The 21,818-nt window shown below is 52.8% G+C and overlaps 1 protein-coding gene across 2 annotated transcripts; it reads left to right on the top strand.

Moving 5' to 3' along the window:
* Window positions 1-1,260: 1,260 nt before the first annotated feature.
* On the top strand, window positions 1,261-15,539 carry RBBP8NL (RBBP8 N-terminal like). Of its 2 annotated transcripts, none has more exons than XM_049816606.1 (13): window positions 1,261-1,403; window positions 2,719-2,761; window positions 3,288-3,383; window positions 3,751-3,863; window positions 4,979-5,051; window positions 6,353-6,519; window positions 7,038-7,120; window positions 8,586-8,749; window positions 9,817-10,633; window positions 11,078-11,171; window positions 13,245-13,306; window positions 13,624-13,750; window positions 14,970-15,539. In XM_049816606.1, the coding sequence occupies exons 1-13, from the start codon at window positions 1,337-1,339 to the stop codon at window positions 15,086-15,088; spliced, it is 2,025 nt and encodes a 674-aa protein (XP_049672563.1). In that variant the 5' UTR covers window positions 1,261-1,336; the 3' UTR covers window positions 15,089-15,539. The 2 variants fall into 2 exon arrangements, with proteins under 2 accessions (XP_049672563.1, XP_049672562.1); XM_049816605.1 differs by having other exon boundaries at window positions 11,063-11,171.
* Window positions 15,540-21,818: the final 6,279 nt, after the last annotated feature.

The raw sequence follows: 21,818 nt of genomic DNA, 5'->3' as shown, positions 1-21,818 counted from the left end.
GCTGATGGAAAGGAAAGAGTTTATCCCAACATCAGCATCCCAGGGAGGAATGAGGTCATCGCTGATGTAATGAGCTTTCTCATCTCCAAAGTTTCCGTTTTCCATCCCTGCTAGTAATTTCAATATTTATGGGATTAGGGGAAAATTCTTAAAATTAGGGTAAAAATTCTTAAAATTAGGGCAACATTCTTCAAAAACAACCACTTTGCTTTCAGGCTGTTTGTTTAGCCCCTGCCTTTCCCAGCTTACTGAGCTGGGGGTGTCATGGGTTGCTCTCCACCTCTCCTGTTGTTTCCAACCAAAAAAGGAGAAAGCAAGGGTTTTTTAGAAAGCAGAGCACTTTATCCGTTCTCTGGGATTATCCAACACTACTGCCAGCGCTAAGTGATGGCGCTCAGCATGATGGAGCATTAATAACCCCATAACCTCAATGGGGAAACTGAGGCAGGGGCAGGTGGAGCAGAGACCTGAGCCCAGGGCAGGACCTGGGACACTTCTCCCAGTGCGGAGGGACTGGGGACAGCCAGCACACCCTGGAGTGCTCCAGCTCACATCCAGCTCCACGGATGCTGTGCCCACACCGGCCCTGCACCCGCCAGGATTCCTGTGGGGCTTGGCTCTGTGCATCACCTCTCCAGGTTTCACTGTAAAATGGGGTGAATGACACTCAGTTTGGTGTCTCCCAAGGGTTCGAAGAGGCTGCAGCTGGTGAGGCCACGCGGGGAGCCAGGGCGATGACAGCAAGGCAGCTGAGCGGTACGTATTGCCTCCGTAGAAGCCGTGTGTGGTCCCAGAGGGAGGAGGGATGCACGGGAGCATCTCAGGACCTGGTGGGAGATGGGTCCATCAAGCTCAAGTACCAAAGCTGCCGTGACTTTTCCCATCATCAGTCCCCAGCAACACGGTCCCAACATGAGCCCTGCAGTGCCTTCCTCAATAAACTGCCCTGCCCACCTCATCCCAGAGAAATGCGATTTAAACAGCTCAAAGAGTAGAGGAAAAGCCTGGGGTTTTCAGCTGGGCTTTCAGTTCCCCCATTTTCCGAGCCATCACTCTCTGCTTTGCCCGTGCCCCCAGCCCAGGGCTGAGGCAGGGTGGACAAAAACGCGTCCGCGGATGAGCCTGCTGCTTTGTGCATGTCTGTGGTTTGGCAACTGATTTCACTTTCTAGATTTGGGCTTTGTCCTGTTTCTAAGACTTTCCAGAACACCACATACACAAGACACTTCTCTTTTATTGGACTTTTTCTTTCTATTTTAGGTTGAAACCTAAATAATCGGAATCGAAAGGACATCCTCACACTGGAAGCAGCCCGGTGTGCGGCACAGCCCTGAACATGACCACGGAGAGTTTTGCAGAGTTCCTGAATAAGCTCAAGGAAATCCATGAGAAAGAGGTCCAAGGTAAGGAGACATAACAAGTCTTCTTAAAAACGGACTAAGGTCCATTTCTTTGTCATGCCACCTTGATCTGTTTGGTTTCAAATAACCTGAAGGGTAGAGGAGCAGGTGTGGATTAGGGAGCTTTGGGAATTAGGGCTCAGCAAGCATCACCCATGGGGATGGATGGGGACACAGGGTGACAGCCTGGCCCTCAGGGGAGCACACCTTCCGATGGCACCTTGGTATCATTCACCGGTGGAGAATGAGGTTTACCGAGAAAATTGGTAACTTTTTGGACGAGGTGGAGCAGAAGAGAGAAGGTGTTCCCGCATCTCATGTTCCTGGAGAGCAAGCCATGGAGGTGCTCAGTCCCTGCAGGAGTCCCACTTGCTCCAAGCATTAATCATGGGAGATTTGGCTTCTTTCCTGCTCCTGCTGCCCCGGTCTATGATAAAGGTGAATTGGGAGGTTTGCAGAAGTGACATGCACGCCTGCTGGGCATCTTCTCTGAGCGACATGGATGGGAGTATATTTGGATACTGAGGGATCAAAGGGAAAGTGGAAAGATGCAATAATCTATACGACAGAAGCAGCGGGAGTATGAGGTTCTGCTAAAGAAAACCTTAGAGTCAGGTTGGATAGTTTATTCCTCTAGGGAATAAATTATTCCTCGGGTCATACATTATTAAAATAAGAACTATTAGGTTAAGCAACCAAATGCCAAATCCAATTGTTTTCCTATTAGAATAATTCCCGGTATCAATATTATGAACAAAACAAGAGCGCTTTTGGAGGATTCTGGCTTATGAATTCATTCTTCTCTTGTGTAATTTCAAGCCGTGTGAGAGTTAGAGGAAACTGTTGAGCAATTTAAACCACATGTTTACATCTACTTTGCATAAAATGGATTTGACAAGATGTAACGTCTGCAGATCCATCATCGAAAGCTGTTCTTGTTCAGCTGTAAATATCCTCCAAGATGCTTTGCAGCCCTGAGTTATAAAATACTGCCCACCTGGGAAATGCGTGCTGTAACAAGAAATAAGTAGAAACAGAACTGAAACAGACTTTTTGGGGGTGGGAGGGAAATGCAGACTCATTAAACAGTGGAAATACAAAATGTGCTCACATTTTGTACAACTTCTCCAGCTATGTTAAACTGTGATATTGTTTAACCTGGGCAACGTGTTATTCCTTCTCGGAAATAAGGTTGGTAAATTGATGAGGTTTCTGCAAAGCCAGGCACCCTCCTGAAGTTCTCTCGTTGCATTTTGTTTCTATGTGCCGGGGAATTGGCAATAAATACCCACCTGCCCGTCTCTGTTAATTATTCCAGGTCTGCAAAGCAAGCTGACGGAGCTGACGACGGAGAAGTGCCGGTGAGCGATGCCACGTCTGCTCTACCCACGCCACGGCGGGACGGCGGGCGGAGGGGAGGTTACGCCGCTTCATTTTCAGACCTCCCGGGCACTCCTCCAAGGCTGCCTGATTTCGAGAGCCTGGTTTGCCTTTCTGGCCCTGCCAAATTCAAACTTCTTGGTGGCTTTTGCCGTGCAAGTCCTCAGCCCAGGCAGGGCTTGGGGTGATCCCAGCCTACCTCCAGTTTGCCTTCCCACCGGCAAGTGATGCTCGTCCCAAGGGGCTCTTGCTCTATTGGGAAGCAATAAACTGGGACAAAGCAAGCTGCTGACTCCGAGGGCGGGTGTCACAGGGCAGCGTCTGGGCTCTAACATATTTGTTTCCCCTCCTGCCACACAAGCAAAAGCAATTCAGCCATACCGGTGTGAGCAACACGGCAGGCTCAGGGCAGAAATCCTTCCCCTTGACAGGGTGCTGCAGATAAAGGCACAGATTTGGGGGAGAAATCTAATAACCCTCTTTTCTTTGTTCTGTTTCTTCAATTAGTGATGCTCAGAGAATTGAAGAGCTGTTTGCTAAAAATCACCAATTAAGGGAACAGCAGAAGGTCCTTAAAGAAAACGTAAAGGTGTTAGAAAACAGGTAAGATTTCTTTTTCAATAGGGTGGTGTTCAGTGGCAGCGAGTGCACCCTCCTAGGGGGAGAGTTTGGGGTTTTCTGTCTTCCCAGAAGCGAGATGTAGCACATGAACCTCTTTTTCGCTCATACGTGGCTGCTGGGAGAGCTGGGGAAGCCTGGGCACAGGCAGAAGAGCTTTCCTAAGCTGATGGTGGTGGGACTGGATCTGGGGGGATGGAAGGACCAGGGCTGGGCTGCACGGGTGATAACCCCTCTCACCAATTTGGGGTGACGGGCTGGGTGTTCACGCTTCTCCGTGGGGAGGTCAGGAGCTTATTTCCCCCATGGGAACTGTGTGGCAACAAGCTGCCGGCCATGGATTTTCCTCCAGGCTGCGAGCGGGTCTCTGCGACAGATGCATGGTCACCCAAGAACTGGCAAAAAAGAAGCAGAATGAGTACGAGACCTCCCATTTCCAGAGCCTGCAGCACATCTTCATCCTCAGTACGTACCACTGCCTGCTGTAAGCTCGGCTTTGGCTGGCTGAGTCTTTGCTCAGGTAATGCCTCTCCCAGGTATTTGCACGTGAGCCCCCCCGGTGACCAGGCACCCAGGAGGGGTTTGGGGAGGAGGGAGGGAGCCAACGCAAGTGTGGGGACCTTGAAAAACTGGATCTGACCAAGACTGTGGATGGCAGCCTACGTGTGTCCCCCCAAAGCAGAGGTAACTGTTCACACAAAGCAGCAGAGCTGGGAGGTTGCAGTCCTCTGTACCTCCAGAAAAATGAGAAATGCTCACGCCGAGAGCAGCCCCGAGCTGGCCAGGCCATGTCAGCTGCCTGGAAAAAAAAGATGCATTTGGCACCGCAGAAGCAACACTCTGGCAAAGACAGGAAAGTCACAGCAGCAGCTCAGCACGGGTAAATGGAAATCAAGCAACACTTGTGATGGATCTTCTCCCGAGCCTTTGGCAGAGCTCCCAGCACCGCTCGGGCTCGGAGTGTTTTTCCCTGGGGATCTGACTGGCCCAGGGAAGGTCGTGGGGGTAAAGGAGATAAGGCAATAGGAGGGATGGAGAGGTGCCAGCAGCTTTTGGTTTATCTCCCCTGTTATGCCCTTACTCCCAGAGCGCTGCTTTCGAGCAGGAGCGAGCTGAGGCAGCAGCCCACCCTGCCCAGGAGCCTGCCTGCTCTCCCCGCAGCACCCGGCTGCTGGGTGCTCACAACTGCCCCTCTGCCCTTCGTCCGATCCCCCCCGAGTCCCCCAGCCTTCCCTCTAACACAGGACCCCCTCATCGGGGGCGGTTGTGGTGCTCCCAGTCAGGACGCTGGCTGTGTCCATCCCGCCGTGCCACGGCCACCACCCCGACTGGGTCGTGCCCTCCCCTTGAGCTGGATGGGCTGCAAGCAGACCCCAATCCTTACCAAATCCAAGCTGGAAAGTTGCTCCCTTTTATCCCTTAGCCGCCGGTGTGTTTTCAGAGAAGGAAGGAAATTCGGCATCCCCCCCAAAACCTGGTACCGTTCCCTCCTCCTCCCCCCTGCACCCCAGCAAGCTGCAAGGAGCATCAGGTCTCTCCTTGCAGCACCTGAATCCGCGGCACAACTTGTGTCCCTGCAGCTAACGAGACGAACCGCCTGAGGGAAGAGAACAAAACTCTCAAGGAAGAACTGAAGAGACTCCGGAGCCTGGAGTAAGCTCTCTGCGGGGTTTCATTCATTATGAAGGGTATTGGTAAGGACAGAGGCATCCCCACAGCTGAGCAGGGCTACGGCCAGACCACAGTGTCCTCAGGGGTATTTTAGCATCTAATTCCTACAGATTCCTGTAGATGTTAGACACCGAAACACCCGTAACGGTCTCTAAGTCCTTGTTGATCTTTGCTCACTCCCCTGTTCACCTGCACCCAAGGATTCAGTTTTTGGGGGAACAAGGGTGTTCAACACCCCGGCACGGGGGACTGCTTATGGGAAGCAAAGCCCTGGGCTGCTCCCCTTGGCCACAGACCTCAGCCTGGGCTTCCATGGCTCTTCCATGGCACCAGGTCCTCTCCTGCAGCCGGCAGAGAGGGTCTGGAGGAAGCAGGTTGTGTCATGGGGGAAGGAGAGTGACAGGCAAGGGACTGAGGCAGGGCGAAGAGGGAGAAGGGATCTGCACCAACAGGTTCATATCCCAGCGGAGCACTGTGCTGAAAGCCAAGTAACCTGCCAGACTGGCCAGTATAAACAAATCAGCTCATTCCTCAAGGGTTTAAAGTCCAGAGGAATTAGCACTGAGGGATTAGTTTAGAAACGTGTTTTCTTTGGAGCACGGAAGCGCCATTTGCTTAAAGAGAAATTCTCGCTTTTACTCCTTGGTGTTTCCCAAGGCCCGAGGAGATTCAGAGCTGTAGGTCAGGCTGGGTTTGCTGGGCACCGAGTGCCTCTGGTCTGCTTTGCTCTTCCCTGGGCTGCTGGATAGGAAGATTTCCAGCCAAACACCCATGTCAACATCAGGATTGAGCCAGGACTTTGTCCAGGACGTAAGCATGTGTCTCTGAGACTCAGTGACTCCCTCGTAGTGACCAAGAGCGTCAGCCCCACCAACTCGATATGGTGAAGAGGTATAGCCACCACATCCCTGTGCTGAATCCATCCCTACACCAGGCTGAAAGGCCAGCCAGGGACGTACAGGTTCTCACAGAGGTTTTGCAATAGCCACAGTTGGGTTTTGGCTTACCCAACGTCGGGGCTTCCTGCGATGTTACCCGCAGCCAAGGGAAATCAGACCCTGAGCTGTCATGTTGGCTCTGTCCCATGCTCCAGATTGCAGCTGAGCTAGCGATAAGCTGCAATGGAAAGAAGTGAGTCTGCGGATCCGGTATATCCACATACTTATATATATAAATATGTATATTTATATATCGGGCTTTATAACTTGGACCTCCCACTACACTGGCTCTCAAACTTTCCTTCTGCCCCTTCTCATGCATTCATGTCCTTCTTCTTTCAACAGGGACAGGACAAAGCACCCAGGAGTCGCCTCCAGAGAAAGCACCTCCACCCCCAGCTCTCCCTTGGCTTTACTGTCCCCAGTGAGCAGGAACGCTGGCATGGAGAAAGCAGCTCACAGGGGAGCAGAAGAAGCCCACCATGACGTGCCGGGCCTCGAGCTGGGAGAAGGTGGGTGCTGCTGGCTCCTGCCACACTTGAGGGACCTGGGGATGGGAAGAGTGACTGAGCCGTGGTGGAAAGCTGCTCTGGGAAAGGGTCTGGAGAGCAAAGACCAAGCTGTTGGCAGCTCAGATGGACATTGCCATGGGCAGAATAGCTGCTGCGGGAGCGGGGGGGGAGGAAACACATGTCAAGGAAGAAACACGCTGCTCTGCCTTAGAGCAAAAGAGAGCTTGGGTGCCCTCACTGTAAGACGAGTGCTATGCAGGTGTGGACCTGCCACCCATTTCATGCAGAGACCACGTCGTTGCCTTGCTGCCACCCACGCATGCGATGGAGGGTATGTTCAATTAGGTGCTGCCTTGAGCCAGGCAGAAATTTTGGCTTGAAATCTCCAGTAGGAGGTGGTTGGTGCCAGCCAGTGGCATCCTTGGGAGGCTGCGAGACTCCAACACACTGCAGGGCAGGGCAGCTTGCAACAGTTCTGCAAGGACCATCACAGTGGCTGGTTGGGTCTTTTTTTGCAGAAAAGCCTGCAGGACAGAGAAACTCTCCAAGCAGTAGGACTTCCCCAGGCACTGTCCTCCAAGAAGTCAGCCTCGCAGAAGTGGTGAGTTGCCAGAGGTGGCCTGATGTCCTCAGGCCTTCTCCCCACCACTGTGGTCATCTGAACTGGATCAAGAGAGGTAGACTGGGATAGAGAAAGAGTAGGGGGCACTTAGTGGGTGAAACAATTAGCCAAACTTGGGCAGTTTGCCATTGCCAGAGCCAAGGAGGGCACCTACCAAGTGCCAGATGCCTCCTCTCTGCAGAAACTGCCACTCACTGCAGGCAAAGCGTTTGGAGTTTGGCACAGGGTCCTGTCCCTGCTGTGAGCGCGCACATCTTTCTTTGCTCCTGTGTTTATCCTCCATGACGACACGTCTAGCATCCTTGAGTCCTCTGCCCATTGCTCTGGTTCCTCTCTCAGCTGTTTTGCTGGGGAAAGCTCTGAGGAGTGAAGGACCTGGGGAGATTGTGCTGAGCTACAACTGAGCGTAGCTTATCCTAAGTTACAGAGTCAGCTCTCCATTATCTGCGCAAGCAAGAAGTTGGAGCATTGTGAGTGTTGGAAAAGCCTGGAGAACATGTAAACTGTGGGAGTTGTGGGTACTGAGAACAAATACACCACAGCAGCCCTGCCCAAGAGCATTGCAGATGTCTTTCCATCTGCAGCATAATGAATACTGGTGTTTTTGGAGGGCCTGGCATTCAGTGGTTGCCATTTTGTGCATTGATGCAAGCCACTCTCTTTAAAACACAGAGAGTATGTGTCAGCTGAGGGATGCTGAGTGATATGGTGATATTGAGCACTGGGAGATGAGACTGCAGGACCTGGAGCCCTGTTCCTGCTCGTGGGAACTCGAGCCCAGATGAACACCCACATAGATGCTTCTGTTCTGGCACAGGCTTTGCTTACCTGAACTCCACAGAAAACTTGAAAGAGCAGGTGAAAAGGGGTTTTGGTAAGGCTGCAGGCAGACTGTAAGGATAATTAATAGGGATCGCAGGAAGGGTTGGTGACATCTCCAGGTGGGCAGGGAAAAGTCAAGTCAGAACATGTGGTGAGCCTTTCATGACAGCAGATGGAGATGATGAAGTCCTGGCCTCGCAGCCAGGTACCCCACTGGAAATACACCCATCAAATTAGTGCATGCCAGGAGCTTGCATGAATAAAGTCTAGTGGCCTGACTAGGGGTCAGGGAATTTGCAGGGTCTTATCTTGGTTAAGCCACTGAATCACGGCTTGACTTGAGGGGAGGCACAAGACCTCCTGGGCTACAAATCCGTGCAGCCAGAAAATAGAGTGTTGTAGATCCCGCTAGAAAACACGAAGGGAAAATTTCCTGGGAAAAGCAATAAAAATATGGTTGAGCTGTTGACCAGACCTGTATCACACAGAGCACTTAGGAGCTGCCTGTCTCGTTGACGCTGGTGAGGAGCTGCATCTCTGCTTGGCGGGGCTCCCCTTTGCCGCGAGCTTCCCGGGATGCGCAGCAGAACGGCTCACCGGGACATTCTCCCCTCTGCCGCAGGTGTCCCAGAGGATCGCCAACCAGCTGCACGGAACCATCGCCTTGGTGAGACCCGGCTCCAAACCTTGTCTCCTGGAAAAAAGTCCTTCGGGGGCAGCAGTGTCCCCATCGGCAAGGAAGACCCCTCTCCCGCCGGAGCGTGAGCGGACCCCCAGCCTTGAGGCGTGAGTTACCTGCTTGGGGGTTGTGGTGTGGGCCTGATCCGTGCCCCTTTGCAGCTGTCCCACCGTGCAGACTGAGATGAGATGACCAGTATTTGCTATATCTACCCACCTTCTTCTCCAGACTTCTCCCACAGCCTTGGGGGAGGAGAGGGGTCGGGGGTCTCCCAGTTTACACCAGCAAAAAATGACCGGAATCCAGCCCGACGAGATCAGCCTCTGGTTACACAGACCCATAAAGAGAAGCGGGTGCCCCCACCTCCAGCCGGGAGAAGAAGGACTTGCTTCACAGGAGGCAGCAATCCCTGCTCCTCCTTATCTTTTCTAATGGGCTTTTCTGCAGGACTCAGCACTTCCCCGGGCTTATCCTCCTCATTGATTCCAGAAGCGCAAAGGGCTGAGCGAAACCAGCGAGTTCGCCTGTAGAGACAGCAAATTTCCCAGAGTGGGAGTGGATCTGCCAAGCATTCCCAGGAAAAGCCTGCACACACGGAAGCTGCCAAATAACCAGCGACAGCAGGGACTGGGTTTGCAGGGCAGGTTCATGCACCATTCCAACCTTCTTAGCATGGCTGTAAAAATCTCCCATTGAGTGAGATTAGCGGAGGGTGGGCTCTTCCTCTGTTCTGGAGGTCTTCAGGCCCACCAAGGCACTAAGAAAGCCCAATGAGGGGTAATTACGATGCTTCTGGCTGTAAGACACGGTTTGACAAGTGACTTCTCAGCAGCGGTGCTGACGTGAGCGGTCACTGCATCCCCTGACTCGCTCAACCCCTTCCCTGGAGCCGCCGTGGCCCAGGGACGGGAGAACGCTGTAGGACGGTGGGGTGGTGATGGCTTCTTGCGGTGTGAGCACTGCAGAGACCCGCTGCCGGCTGCCTGACCCCCGCAGCCACCGGGACCCTCCTCCCCAGCACAGCACCCAAAGGCAAGCGTGATGCACGGGCCGAGAGCCGCAACAGGGCACAGAAAGAGCAGGAGAGACTATGCGCATCACTTGCAGGAGCTGGGAAATCGTATGAAAAATCACTAATTAACGTGATTTTTTTTTTTTTTCCTGCTCCTTTTAGTTATTTAACAGCAAGCAAACCGGACTCCCCCAAGGTTGCTCCGTCCTATGAAAATCTCAAACTGACTGCCCAGAGAGAGCAGCTCTGCCTCCTCCACAAACACCTTTCCCTGCACCAGCTGGGGCTGGCAAGCAACTGCACTTCGGCCGACCGGGACGGCAGCAGCTTCTCCAGCCATTTGCTCAGGGCCAAAGACGCCGACGGCAGGACGCGGTCGCACGATGGCTGGGAAGATCGAGCAGCCTTGCTGAAGCTCCCTGCCGCCATGGTGTACGTGAGGGATCAACACCTGGAGGAGAAGTTACACCTCCTCAAGCACAGGGAGCGGTTGCAGCATTTCCTCATGCAGCAATGCCAATCAGGCCAGCGGGTAGATGGAGACCCAAAGCCCGTGTCCGAGGAGCGGGCCCTCTCCCCGTGGCCAAGCATCACGCCAGGATGCAAGGAGGAAAGGTCCTTCCAGGAGGATGCTGCTGATGGGAAGGAAGAGAAGGAGCTTTGGCTGAGCCAGGACAGCTCCCAGCTCCGAGAAAAGGCAAAGGCAGCAAGGGACGATGGCGCAGACGTGCCGCTGGATCTATCAGACTCTGGCCGTGGCAGGGAAACAAGCTGGCACAACCGCCGGGAGCCACGGGGGTCCGGCAGCCCACAGCCGAGCCCCGGGGAGAGCCTCACTGTGCCGGCAGCCCGCGGTCCCTGCGGGAGACACGGGGCAGAGCGGGACAACTTGCGTTTCCCCTACTGCTGGCCCAATGCCACCCAGGTCCTGCCTGGTGATGTCGAGGAGGAGGAAGAGGAGGAGGAGGATGCAGCTGTGGTGAGTACAGCTCGTGTTGGCATCAACCGTGGCCCCTTGCCCTCCCCAGGGTGTCCGGCACTGGTGCTGGCACCTTTATGACCACCATTAATGTCCCGTGGGAGGATGGCTTTGCTGTGCGTGAAGCCAACGGGGATATATTTGCACATGGTAAAGTCACGGCCGCTCAGCCCTGGCTCTCGTTCCCCCACCTCCCCTCCCCTCCAGCATCTGTGGGGTTTCTGTCCGGGTCCAAGGACCGGCAGCGCCTGTGCCCCGTCCCGCAGGTCGATGCAGGAGGCGTGCTGGGCTTCCCTGCAACACACCACCAGTGCGCAGAAACGCCTCCGCGATGCTCGTCCCCACGGGTGTCACAGTCATCGCGCAGGGGCTGGGGACAGCCCTTTTGTCCTGCCTGGCGAAGGCATTTGTGCTCCCTGTATCCTACAGCTCGCACCCTCACAGGCACATCCGACAAAAAACTCCGCGCCGAGCGACCCAGAGGCCCTTCCAGAGACGGAGGTGAGACTGGATGTCAGCGCACAGAAGGGAGAAGCAGGTAAAAAGCCCCAGGCAAACGGGACATTTGAGAAGGCAAGAGCAAATGGTGCATTTTGGTGAAGGTATCTTACAGGCAGGAGCTCTCTGAGCTGGGCTCTGCACGCACCTGCAATCCCCGCCGAGCGAACCAGTAACTAACCAGCACGGGACACCCTTCCACTGACGTGGGTGCTCCTGGCTCCCAGCTATCAAGTGAGCTTTAGGTTTCACATTTCTGTCCTTGAGGGCTCAATTTTCAACCCTAGGGATGCCCAAAATTCAGGTTCGGTATCTGTAGGGAGAAAATAACCCCGGCCGTTCTGGAGAAGAGCCCGGTATCTCTGCCCAGCTCAGACCAGGAGTCACCCGTGGGTTGCCTTTGGACACTGGAGAGCTCCCTGCACTCAGCCGCTGAGTGCCACGGAGTTCTCCGGGAGCTAAAGAGGTCAGTTTAGCACCGACCCATCGGCAAAACCTACTCCACGGTAAGCTGCAACAAAACACCGCTGCTCCTGCATTACCCGCCCCTCTCAGGGAAGCAGAAGCTCAGCAGAGATGGGGAAAATGCAAAAGGTTTACAGGATTAGCATGGGAAAAACCATCCCCGTCCATGCCCCCTTAGTCCAAAGCGTGCCCCGTGCTGGCACAGCGCGTAGGGTTGAGCGTGGGGCGAGGGATGCTGGTACCTGCAGCAGGTAGGACAGGACGCTCTCCTCCTTTTCCTTGCTCCATCCCCTATAAGAGCCATTTCCATTCCCCAAACCAGCAGTGCCCTTCGTCTGGGGACACAGTGTGCTTTCTCCCTGCCTGACCTATGTGGGACGTGGGTGCCAGGTTTCCCCGGGTGGGTGGGAGGCAGCAGCCATGGGCAGCGGAGAGGGAAGCACGTCTGCCCAGAGCTGCTCGGTACCAGCCTTACTGGCTCGGCCAGAAAGTTGAGCTTGCCTGGATTAGTCGGTCTGGGCGTGTCGGAGCGGTTTGGGAACACTCTCCGGAGCAGGATTTTGCACGGTGGAAAAAAAAAAAAAAAGGGGGGGGGGGGGGAAGTCCTCTGTGATTTACATGCTAAGGTGATATCATCACAGCAGAAGAATTTCAGCTGATTACATTCTGGGTGTGGGAATACAGGACTTTCTTCAGTTCTCACCTTAAGGTTGACACAAAGCCCAGGAAACAATACACAAATACTTCTGCGCTTTCTAGCGAACCTTAACCTGTGGAAGGATAAAGGGAGGATGGGATCAGACTACAGGGGCTCTAGGGGTGCCTGAAAGCAGCACCGTCTGCTCTCCCACCTGAGCAGGGGCAGCAAGGGAGGCTGCCCTGCCAACAGCCACCCCGGCTAGACCTGGGTGTCAGGAGCAAGAAAAATTGAGGTCCTGGAATGCCCCTGCCCCTTGGAAGAGAGCACAGCTCTGTCCTCAGCCCTTTCTGCCCCTCCACGGCCAGCGCGGGTGTGCCGATGGGGGTGCAAACGGGGTGATGCCACCACCAGCGAGGCTCGGTCCCTGGCCCTGTGCAAAATTCGGGTGCGTGTCTGGTGCGTGCAGGTACGTGTCTGGGGTTGTGTAGCCTCCGGGGCTGTGCGCAGCAAAATCTTTTGGCTGGGCAGGATAGAAGTTCCCCTGCCTTTCCTTCCTCTGCTCCTCGGCACGCATTCCCTGCCAAGAGCCACCAACCGGCACTGGTAGCAAACTTGAGGATTGTCCATTTTGGCCTCTTTACCCACACACGCTTCTTCCCACCTGGGTCTCAAATGGGAAGGTGCAGTCTGGGGTTTTAAAAACCCCTCAGCTTCCCAACCTGCACGTAGCCACAGACTTCGGGGAAGCGCTTGCGACCTTGGGGTAGCAAAGTCCTACGGATACAGCTTTATTGGGAGCTGGTTCCTCAGCGGAGTCCTGTTGGATCACCAATAAACATTCATTTGAAGCCACGTAGCTCGCAGTGGCTCTGCTTTGCAACGCAGTTTACGGCTGAAACTGTCTTCTGCCTCGATGGCTCTCAGAGCCTGGGCCGGTGGCTTTGCATCTGCTCGTGAGCTTGTCGGGGTCCCTGCCAGCCAAAAACCCCTTCTTTTGTGTTTCCTTAGATGACAACGATGCCGAGTCTGGGAAGCAGGAATCTGATGAGCCGGACACGACGGACAGCGAGGTGTGTTTGCTCTCCTCAGCCCATTAGCTTAGGCCATCAGGTCCGAGAGGTGTAAGACAGGTTGTCCCCACCCAAGCTCACTCCAGAAGGTGACAGCTTTTCCCCATGCCAAACCCCATTCCTACACTGTTACCCAACTTGATGCTGAGGGATGGAGATATCACTCTTTCCAGCTAGTCAAGAGGGTTTGTGAACAACAGAATTTGTCACCACTCCATAGCAATGGTCACAAAGGTCCCCAGCAATGCAGCCAGGCCATCAGCTCCCCGGGAAAGCCAGGGTAGTTTGTAGACTGACTGTTCTTCTCGTTGGTGTAGGTGGCTGCCCCATATGAAGACGACATCCTACAAGAAGCCCAGGCTGACGGGAAATATTTTTGCACCAAAGACAAAGCTCATGCGCTGCAGAAGAAGAGAAAAAGAGGACAGGACCCCTGGACAAAAGGTAAGGAGGAGGAGTTCCTCGTGGCATCAGCTCGGGGTTACAACTTCTGCTGCTTCCCGAGGGGCTCACGTGAAAAACACCCGAGGGCACCGGCCGCCTTCCCCGCAGCGGGGCCAAGGGTGTTCCTCCACCGAGTGCATGCCACGCTGTGCCGTGGTTTGGCAACGGTTGTGTCTCCAGCCAGAGGAGCCCCTGGTAATGGTTAGCCAGGGGGAAGCCTGGGCAGGGTGGCCAGGAGAGCACTCCTCAGCACCTAAGCTAACAGGGCTAAGTCCTTTGTGTTTGCTTAACCGGTCAGGGAGGTGGTGACTGGAGAAGGCCAAATTCCCAGGGCTGAGTTATTGACGTTCAGAGAAAGGTTTCTGCCAACCCTTGTTGATCTTCCCGGGTGGCTGTGGAGGTTTCCCTGCTGACAGAGGAATGTGTTGTACCTGTGTTTCCTACAGGTGAATGAGCAGAAAACTCCTCCTGATAAGGGCAAGGATAAGCCAGTGTGCCTGTCAAGTCTTAAAAAGTACTCTGTCAGAAATACCCCGCTACTATAACCCACTTTGTACTGTAGGTAAAGACAAGGAAATGTTGACCCAATTATAAATGTAGAGAGAGCGTTGCTTAAGCACGAAGGAGGCTTGTTTAACAGGCAAGCGCTGCCCCTTGCTCTGTGCCCGGCCTTCGGAGGTGCCTGCCCGCTCAGGGACACCACCGCAGCTGAGTGAGAAGAGGATTTGCTCTACAAAACCAGCCGCCCAGAGCAATGGAGAAGAAGCTGCCCTGTGCTCCCCAGGGCAGACACCATCCAACCCTCCGGGACTGGATGGGGATGTCCCAAGTGAAGGGCTGGATGCGGTTGTGGCAGGAATGGGGATGGAGAGGCATAAGCCCTCTCTCAGCATGTGGTGTGTGCTGTGTACTATTCTGGAAGGGGGAGAAATCCAAGAAATGCATCCCGCTGGTCTGGGTACCCTCTCGGGTACGCTCCTGCACCGGGTCGGTTCTCTGCCTACTTCTGCTTCGCATGTTGTATCTGTTTCCAGGGTCGCACCAGCCTCCCCCAGGTACCCACGCATCTCCCGTGTGAGAGGGGTTTCTTTTTATCTTTCCTTTGCTGAACTTTGCTTCCTCCTGCACTGTCCCCATCTTGGGATGAGGCCACACTGACCTCGTCCATGTAAAGCCATTGCTCTGTGGTTAACTCCTGCGGTCATCTTGCTGTTTGCAGGAGCTAAGAAGTCAATGAGAGGGAGAAAGAAAGTCAAAGTGGAGGAGTGCTCGGCAGCGATCACGAAGGAACTGGAGAACTGCTCCGCTTCCCACAACGATACCTCTGAGGAGAGCTAACAGCGGGGCAGGATGAGAAGCGACACAGACGCTGCAGACCAAAGGAGAGGGCGCGGAGACCTCAGCATCCCACCCATGCTGGGGAGAGCGACTCCTCCTGCCGTGCTGGGCCAGGCAGTGGGGAATTCATAATGACTCCTTAATGAGTAGACCACCCTGAAAATCCTCACCTGGTGCCCCGGGAGATGCTAAGCAAGGAAGAGCAATGCAGGTGATACTGGTGGAGCAGCGCATTCGGTGACTCCCAGCCCTGTACTGGGGCAGCCCCTCAGACTGGTGCTAGGAAGAGGAGATGCCCTCTTTGCAGCACTCGCCCTGGGTCAGGACCACGTTCTTCCCTGGGATTTCATGCAAGGAGAACGGACTACCCAGACCCCGCTCCCCACGTACGATGTCCCGTGGCTGGCTGAAAGGCGGTGACCAAGCTGAACGCCGCAAGGCCCCATGCACAAACCTGAACTGATTAAATCCCTACCCAGGTTTCATACATGTGTGGGTCCTGTTTGACCTGGAGAAAGCCCATGGGTTTTTTTTTTTCTAGTTAAGTGAGGAGCAAGCACGTGGGCGGGCAGGTGGGACATGTCCCTGGAGAGGGCAGGGAGAAGAGCATGGGAAGGGAGGGCTTGCGTGCTCCTTCTCCCCAAGGTGTCCTGCATACCTGGAAAAGGCAGGTGTGTGAGACCCAGCTGTGGCTCACAGCAGAGCACCAGCTCAGCGGTTCACGCTGACCTTGGTGGGAATGCCGGGACCTTGTTTTCACATGGACAAACTGTCCTTAAACAATTTTTTCTGATGCGTTAAGCGTGGGCAAGTTTTCCTTCAGCTTCAGGTGACAGGGCTCTCTAGCCAGGGATGGGATGAGAAGGGCTGCAGTGAGCATCCCTGCAGCCACGACATTGCACCGGGAGCCAGGCTGGGTTGTTCCTAACGCACGTACGGAGAACAGAGCCAAAACGGAGGGAGACCAGAGAATTGCCACAGACGGTACCACCACCATTTCCTTTACCCACCGTTATTTCTATTTAAACGTGAATTCATTTGCCTGTTCACAAGAACAAAGGGCCAAGCGCAGCAAGCCAAGCACCCAGCCTGTCGAGAGCATCCTTTCTGCACACGCCGCAGCGCGTTCCCACCTCCCCAGAGCAAGCAGGCAAAAAAAAAAAAAAAAAAAAAAAAAAAAAAATCAATAAGCAGGCTAGCTGTGGAAGCACAGCCTCCAAATAACCCTCAGCAGAGCAGCGGGGCAGAACAGGGTGTTACACCTTGTGCAGAGTATGTGGGTTAACACGCTCCTGCCTGCACTGTGTCCCAGGTGGATTTTATCCCTTTGCCAGAGATTATGTCCCTCGCTGATGGGGTTTTCCTCCTCACGTTCAATCGCGTCTCTCAGCAGCATCTAATGAACACCAGGCCAGACCCCCAAAAATAGAGCGAGGGTTGACAGGTTGGAGTCGCAGCAGGAATTTGTATCTCACTTGCACTGCTGTGGCAATGGCGTCATGCCGAAAAAAGCACACGGTAGAGGCTGTGCTCAGCTGGAGAAGCTCCTTTGGGTTCAACCCTTCGTGCTCTGTGCCAAGGAGCGAAGTCCTGGCTTGTGAGTTATCCACTGGCAGTGGATATTCTGGGAATCAACGTCCTGGTGGTCCGTGCTCCGAAATGCTTGAGGCATCCAGGTTATAACGTGGTAACGGGTCTAACGGTGAGGACTCTCACGGCACGACCACCCGATAAGCGGATCCCAACTTACACGGCACCTTCTCCTGGGAACCAGCTCAGCCCAGGTAATGTCCATCTCTCATTTTGCATCTGGGTGCTGTGATGCGGATGCAGCGCACAGGAGCTGGCGCAAGGAGGGGATGGGAAGCTGGGGGCTGCTTCATCCCAGCTCAAAACGTTCATCGGATCACGTCACGGCCGTGGAAAGTGGATCGGGGCCACAAGTGACACCTTCACCTTTCAGTCCTGGCCAGCCAGCACTGCGTCTGTCCCTCGCTCGGGCTGACTAGCGGGGGGCAACAATACCCAGAGCAGCACTGAACACATGTGGTGAACTGGATAAATCTGTCTTTTGAAAATATCCCATCTAGAATAAATAAAGTCGAAATGTAAACCCGTAAAGAGGCCCCCACAGACTGCAGGGACGCAGCCTGGGTTCGAAAGAACTGAAGGAGGGAGGGAACTTTTATGCGACTATAAAATAATCCCCTCCCTGTGCCGATCCCTTGATAAGCAAAATGTGCAGAAGTCCTGCCAAAAATAATGAACTCCTCAATTTCTTTTTTTTCCACAGAGGTCTTTTTTTCTTCCCATTGCACAAGACTGCCACAGAATTCACCTTCATGTCTTGCACTTCTATTTTTCTTTATGTTGCTTCTTGCCTTTTTCCAGCAGGCATTTTCAACTGATGCCCTGTATCTCCGTGCGGGATGTGTTTAAGGGGCTGGCAGGGACACATATTTCATAGGCAGGGCAGTCGCATGATGACAGAAACAAAAAATAGTTTTGTCAGCTCTGATCAAAGTGCTCCTCTGAGCAAGTTGCTGAATTGAAATGAACTTTCTACCCTGCACTTGATCCAGTCCTGGAAACTCGGCTCCTACCTAGCCCCTGGCTTGCTGTTACCCCCCTACCACGTTGCAGAAACATGGATAATTGCTGAAGTCCATTAATTCTCGTAATTATGCCTGTCAGTCTTTTGTTTGAGTGATTCTTGACAGATAAACGTATGCATTGATTTGGTGATACGCAGGCAGCCTCAGACTTGAACTGTTCTGCTGTAAGGAAGAAAACTGAGACCTGCAAGACTCTGCTTCGCAGAGTTTTTCCGTATGCAGGTTCGGTTCTGCGTGAGGTAACGGCCTCGCAGGACCACACTGCCCGACGGGTTGATCCTGCCTTCCCTGAGAGCACAGCAGCCTTTTAATAACTCCACTGGAGTTCAGCTGATGACTCCAAGGGGCATCTGTGTACCAGACCCAGCAATCTATGCTTTTTGCAGAGTTAAACTATTTTTGTTGCCACATTTCCGTTCAGCACGACGAGGATGTTTTACACAATGATCTCCAAAAAGCCACTGAAATTACCCCTGGAGTGCATGAGTTACAACCCACAGAGCAATAAAGCAGAAGAGAAGCTGTCCCATGAACAGATCAGTCCCTCTGGGACACTGGCAGCTCATGTTTGTTTTTTTCAGGCAAATTATAGCTCTGATGTCATCAGTGACATGATGTAGGTAGGACATCTGGGCCAGTGAACTGGTTTCCCAGAGGAACGGGTTCAGAGCACAGCTTGGGTTCGCTCAGGTCAGGGGCTGGATTTGAAATCGCACACAAATCTGAAAGAGCAACGGCGTAAGCATTTCTGTTCACTTTTAGTCCATCCAAAATAGCAAGGACTGGTTCCCTTATTGCCTGTCATGCAAAACAAATTCCGATAACAGACCACCGCAACTCTTTTGCTTCCTGATCCTTAAGCATCTGTACATGCTGAATCATTCTCACAGCACAGATCGTTGCTTGCAGACCCCCCCCCCCGGTCCTCCCTGTGCATCAGCCTCCCACTAAATTCAGCAGTAAACTGACATTTTCAGCTACTCTCTAGACTTGATTTGTAAAATTTTGTGAGAAATAAGTTTGCGCAAGTCTAGCCGTGAGTATGAATCTCCATCTCGGGGGAAAAAAAAAAAAAATCGCCACCACACAAAGGTTCCTCTGTTGCGTCTGTAATGGAGACAGTGCTGTGCAGGAAAGTTGCAAGTCCAACAAGCTCGAAGCGAAAGGGAACTGTGCTGGGGACGCGGCTGGCTGCAATGCAGGAACCAAAAGCACCAAAAATAGAGAAATGCACATCACGTTCTTCCCCCTCACAATCTTCTGCGGTGGCGTTGCCTCTGTGGCAATAGATATTTTGAAGGTGACTTAATTCATGCCTTTTTCGTGAGATTGAGCACCACCTTCTCTGTAGTGAAATGCTTTTAACCAAGATCTGATCGGTAAGTAATGCCCATTTATAGTGCTGGCTTTGGAAACACAGCTTCACTCCTCAGGTCACTGTGGGAAAAACTCATTCCAGGCATTACTGAAGTCTTGCTTAAGTCCTGTTTGGGGGATTTAAGCGGGCTGGGCATTTTGTGTAGGTCCTTCCCAATGTCAGATGCATCCTGCGTGTGTGGAAAAGGCAGCACGCACCCCCGCAGCCTCGCGTGCAGCTCTGTGGTGCGCAGCCAAGAGCTCGGAGGGGCCAGGGACAACTCGGGTGTTGAGCACAAGGGCAAGGCTTTACACTTTTGAAAGGAGGCTGTGAAGTGGCAGATAGGTTTAGCAAGTCCAGCATGCAGTGGTGGTTCTTGGAAGGGAGACATTTGGGGAGTTCCTTTGCTCCTTTATCTCGAGCAGAGTTTATTGTAGGAATTTTTGAGCCAGAGGGCATGTTCCTCCTGCATCCCTTGGGCATCATGGCTTTCTGCTCTGCCTTGAACATTGTCATCCACCCTTCGAGAGTTCCCCGGCTCTGGCAGGGCTCTGCTGCACACCCTGCTCTTGCCAAACTTGCTGCTAGATGGGCTGATCTCCGGTGGGACCTCTCCAGAAGACGCATTTTCCAAGATGCTCCCATGAAAATTATTGATCTCTTAATAACAGCATGTAGTGTGGCACCATGTTGTTCAGGGGAGAGGGTTTGATTCATTCGTTCACAAATCCTCACGTAAACACCCACATACATTTTTCATTACTCGAGCACACAGCCCTCCAGAGTGCAGAGCTATACGATTAAATCAATCAGTTCCATGTTTTTTAAATACTTTGTGTCACGCAGGAGAGCCTGAGTCATTTTCCAAGGCACACAGTTATCAGCCCAGAGGTCTGCTGGCAATGTTTGCCTCCTGGGGCTCAGCATCTTATTTTGCTGTAACTGGAAATCCGCAGCGAGAACAGAGGATTGCGTCACCCGCTGCGGGTGAGCACCCGGGAATCCGGGGGACACGGCCTCTGCACCCCAGCAGCGGCCAGGAGAAAGCAGGACTGCCGACTGGAACCGACTGGAGGCAGATTAAAACCATTGCAGGTCGCGCGGCTAATGCACTGGTGGGGCCAGCAGCTTGAGTCAAACCTGGCTCACGGGTTTGGGATGCAGGAGGGTGATGGAGATGGATGTCCCAGCGGAAAGCAGGAGTGGTCCAACACGTGAATGTGGTTGGGAAGGGTTTTATAACGTCATCCTCCCAGGCTTCCAGAGACCACCCTGGCCTCCCGTGAGGCCTCTTGGATCCCCATCCACACCCCGCTTAGGCTGGAAAAAAGCGCACAGAAATTTCTGATGCCTTATCTTAATACTAGCAGTTCCTCCAACTGGAAGGCTGTTCTCCTGGTTCCCAGCCTAAATATATTCATGACCTGTTTATCTTTGCTTGATTTTAGGCCATGATTTTGCAAAAAAAAAATAACACCCAGCCCACATACATACTTTAAAATGCTTTCTCGTATCAGATGCCTAGACCAAATCCAGCAGTACTTGCACGTAGAAGAATCCTGGTGACTCTGGTGACTCTACTCCCCATATAATATTGGAATAAGGACTTGGAGGCTTGGCCCACTCCACACCAGCTCCTTATTCCAGCAGCCCCTGACTGCTCAGACACGTATCCACACAGCTCAGGGCTTCCTTTAAGGTAGAGCAGGAGCGCCAGGAGCAAAATAAGCGTGAGTCGAGTATTGGAGATTCAGAGTAACGCTGGACATTTGCGCAATAACGCTGTTGTAAATGCAGAGCTGCCTGCCTTTCTGTCTGTCCAGGGGTTTTGCAGTGGATAAGGTTGGAGCGTGCTTCAGCGCAGAACTTGAAGCTGCTGCGCAGCAGCACCGTGACGAGTCTGCCTTTCTCCAAAACATCATCCCGTTTTATGAATTAGGAGCATCTCCAATCAAAACAGAGCTCGGGCTCCCTCCATCTCCCCGCTACAGGGATTCCCTCTTTGCAGGAAACGGGGAGGAAAGGTTGCTGGGGGTTGTACCCAGCCGTTGTCTTTTATGGAAACGATGCTGATGTGCCACCCAACTGTTTTAGTGGCAGATTCCTTGAAACACAGCAACATGCCCACTGTACTCATACATTGTGAGCTAGTTTGCTTGTCAGACGTAGATGAAAGCTCCCCAGCATTAACAGCAGCAACATTCAAACCACTAAATTCAGCTTTGAAGTTAGCAACCCACTAAGCTATGGAGGCTGGCTTCTTTCTGCTTCATCCTGCACTGACTCAGTGGGACAATTTACATCCTACAGCTGTTTTTACAAGGAAAGAATGAAAAAAAAAAAAAAAAATTTAAAAAAATCCTTTCTTGTGTTCTAGAGAATCGTTTGCAGCAAGCCTAGCTATGTTTCCGTGCCCATTTATCCCTTGGCTTATTTGATGAGCTTGCCAGCAGGAAGGATTTTAATTCCTTTTTATCCCAAATTATTTTTTCCACAGCTGTGATATGAGATGATTCTGCCAAACAATTTAGGCTCAAAATCTGACCTATATTGAGTAGCATAAGATACTGAGGATGTTCTCGGGATTTTAAGGGAAGAGTTTATATTTCACTGTAGGCTTTTTAATGGAAGCCTACAAGAAAACATTGTCTTATGTCTCCGAGCCTAATCCTGTTATTAACTACTATTAATACTATGAGACAAGTGTTGATGTCCTGCTTGCAAGAGTGTACAAAAAAAGATCTTATGGAACAGTCCT

The sequence above is a fragment of the Accipiter gentilis genome, chromosome 14, assembly GCF_929443795.1.
Source record: "Accipiter gentilis chromosome 14, bAccGen1.1, whole genome shotgun sequence".
In the NCBI taxonomy this organism is placed as follows: Eukaryota; Metazoa; Chordata; class Aves; order Accipitriformes; family Accipitridae; genus Astur; species Astur gentilis.
Note: the sequence above shows the minus strand (reverse complement) of the source record. Positions and strands in the feature narration are given on the sequence as shown.

What these genes read in the sequence shown, in the direction of transcription:
- RBBP8NL (XM_049816605.1), top strand. Translation starts at nt 1,337, where the DNA reads ATGACCACGGAGAGTTTTGCAGAGTTCCTGAATAAGCTCAAGGAAATC. An exon ending in AAGAGACTCCGGAGCCTGGA is followed by an intron (nt 5,052 to 6,352) that starts GTAAGCTCTCTG and finishes TTCTTTCAACAG; the next exon opens with GGACAGGACAAAGCACCCAG. An exon ending in ACAGGACCCCTGGACAAAAG is followed by an intron (nt 13,751 to 14,969) that starts GTAAGGAGGAGG and finishes TGCTGTTTGCAG; the next exon opens with GAGCTAAGAAGTCAATGAGA.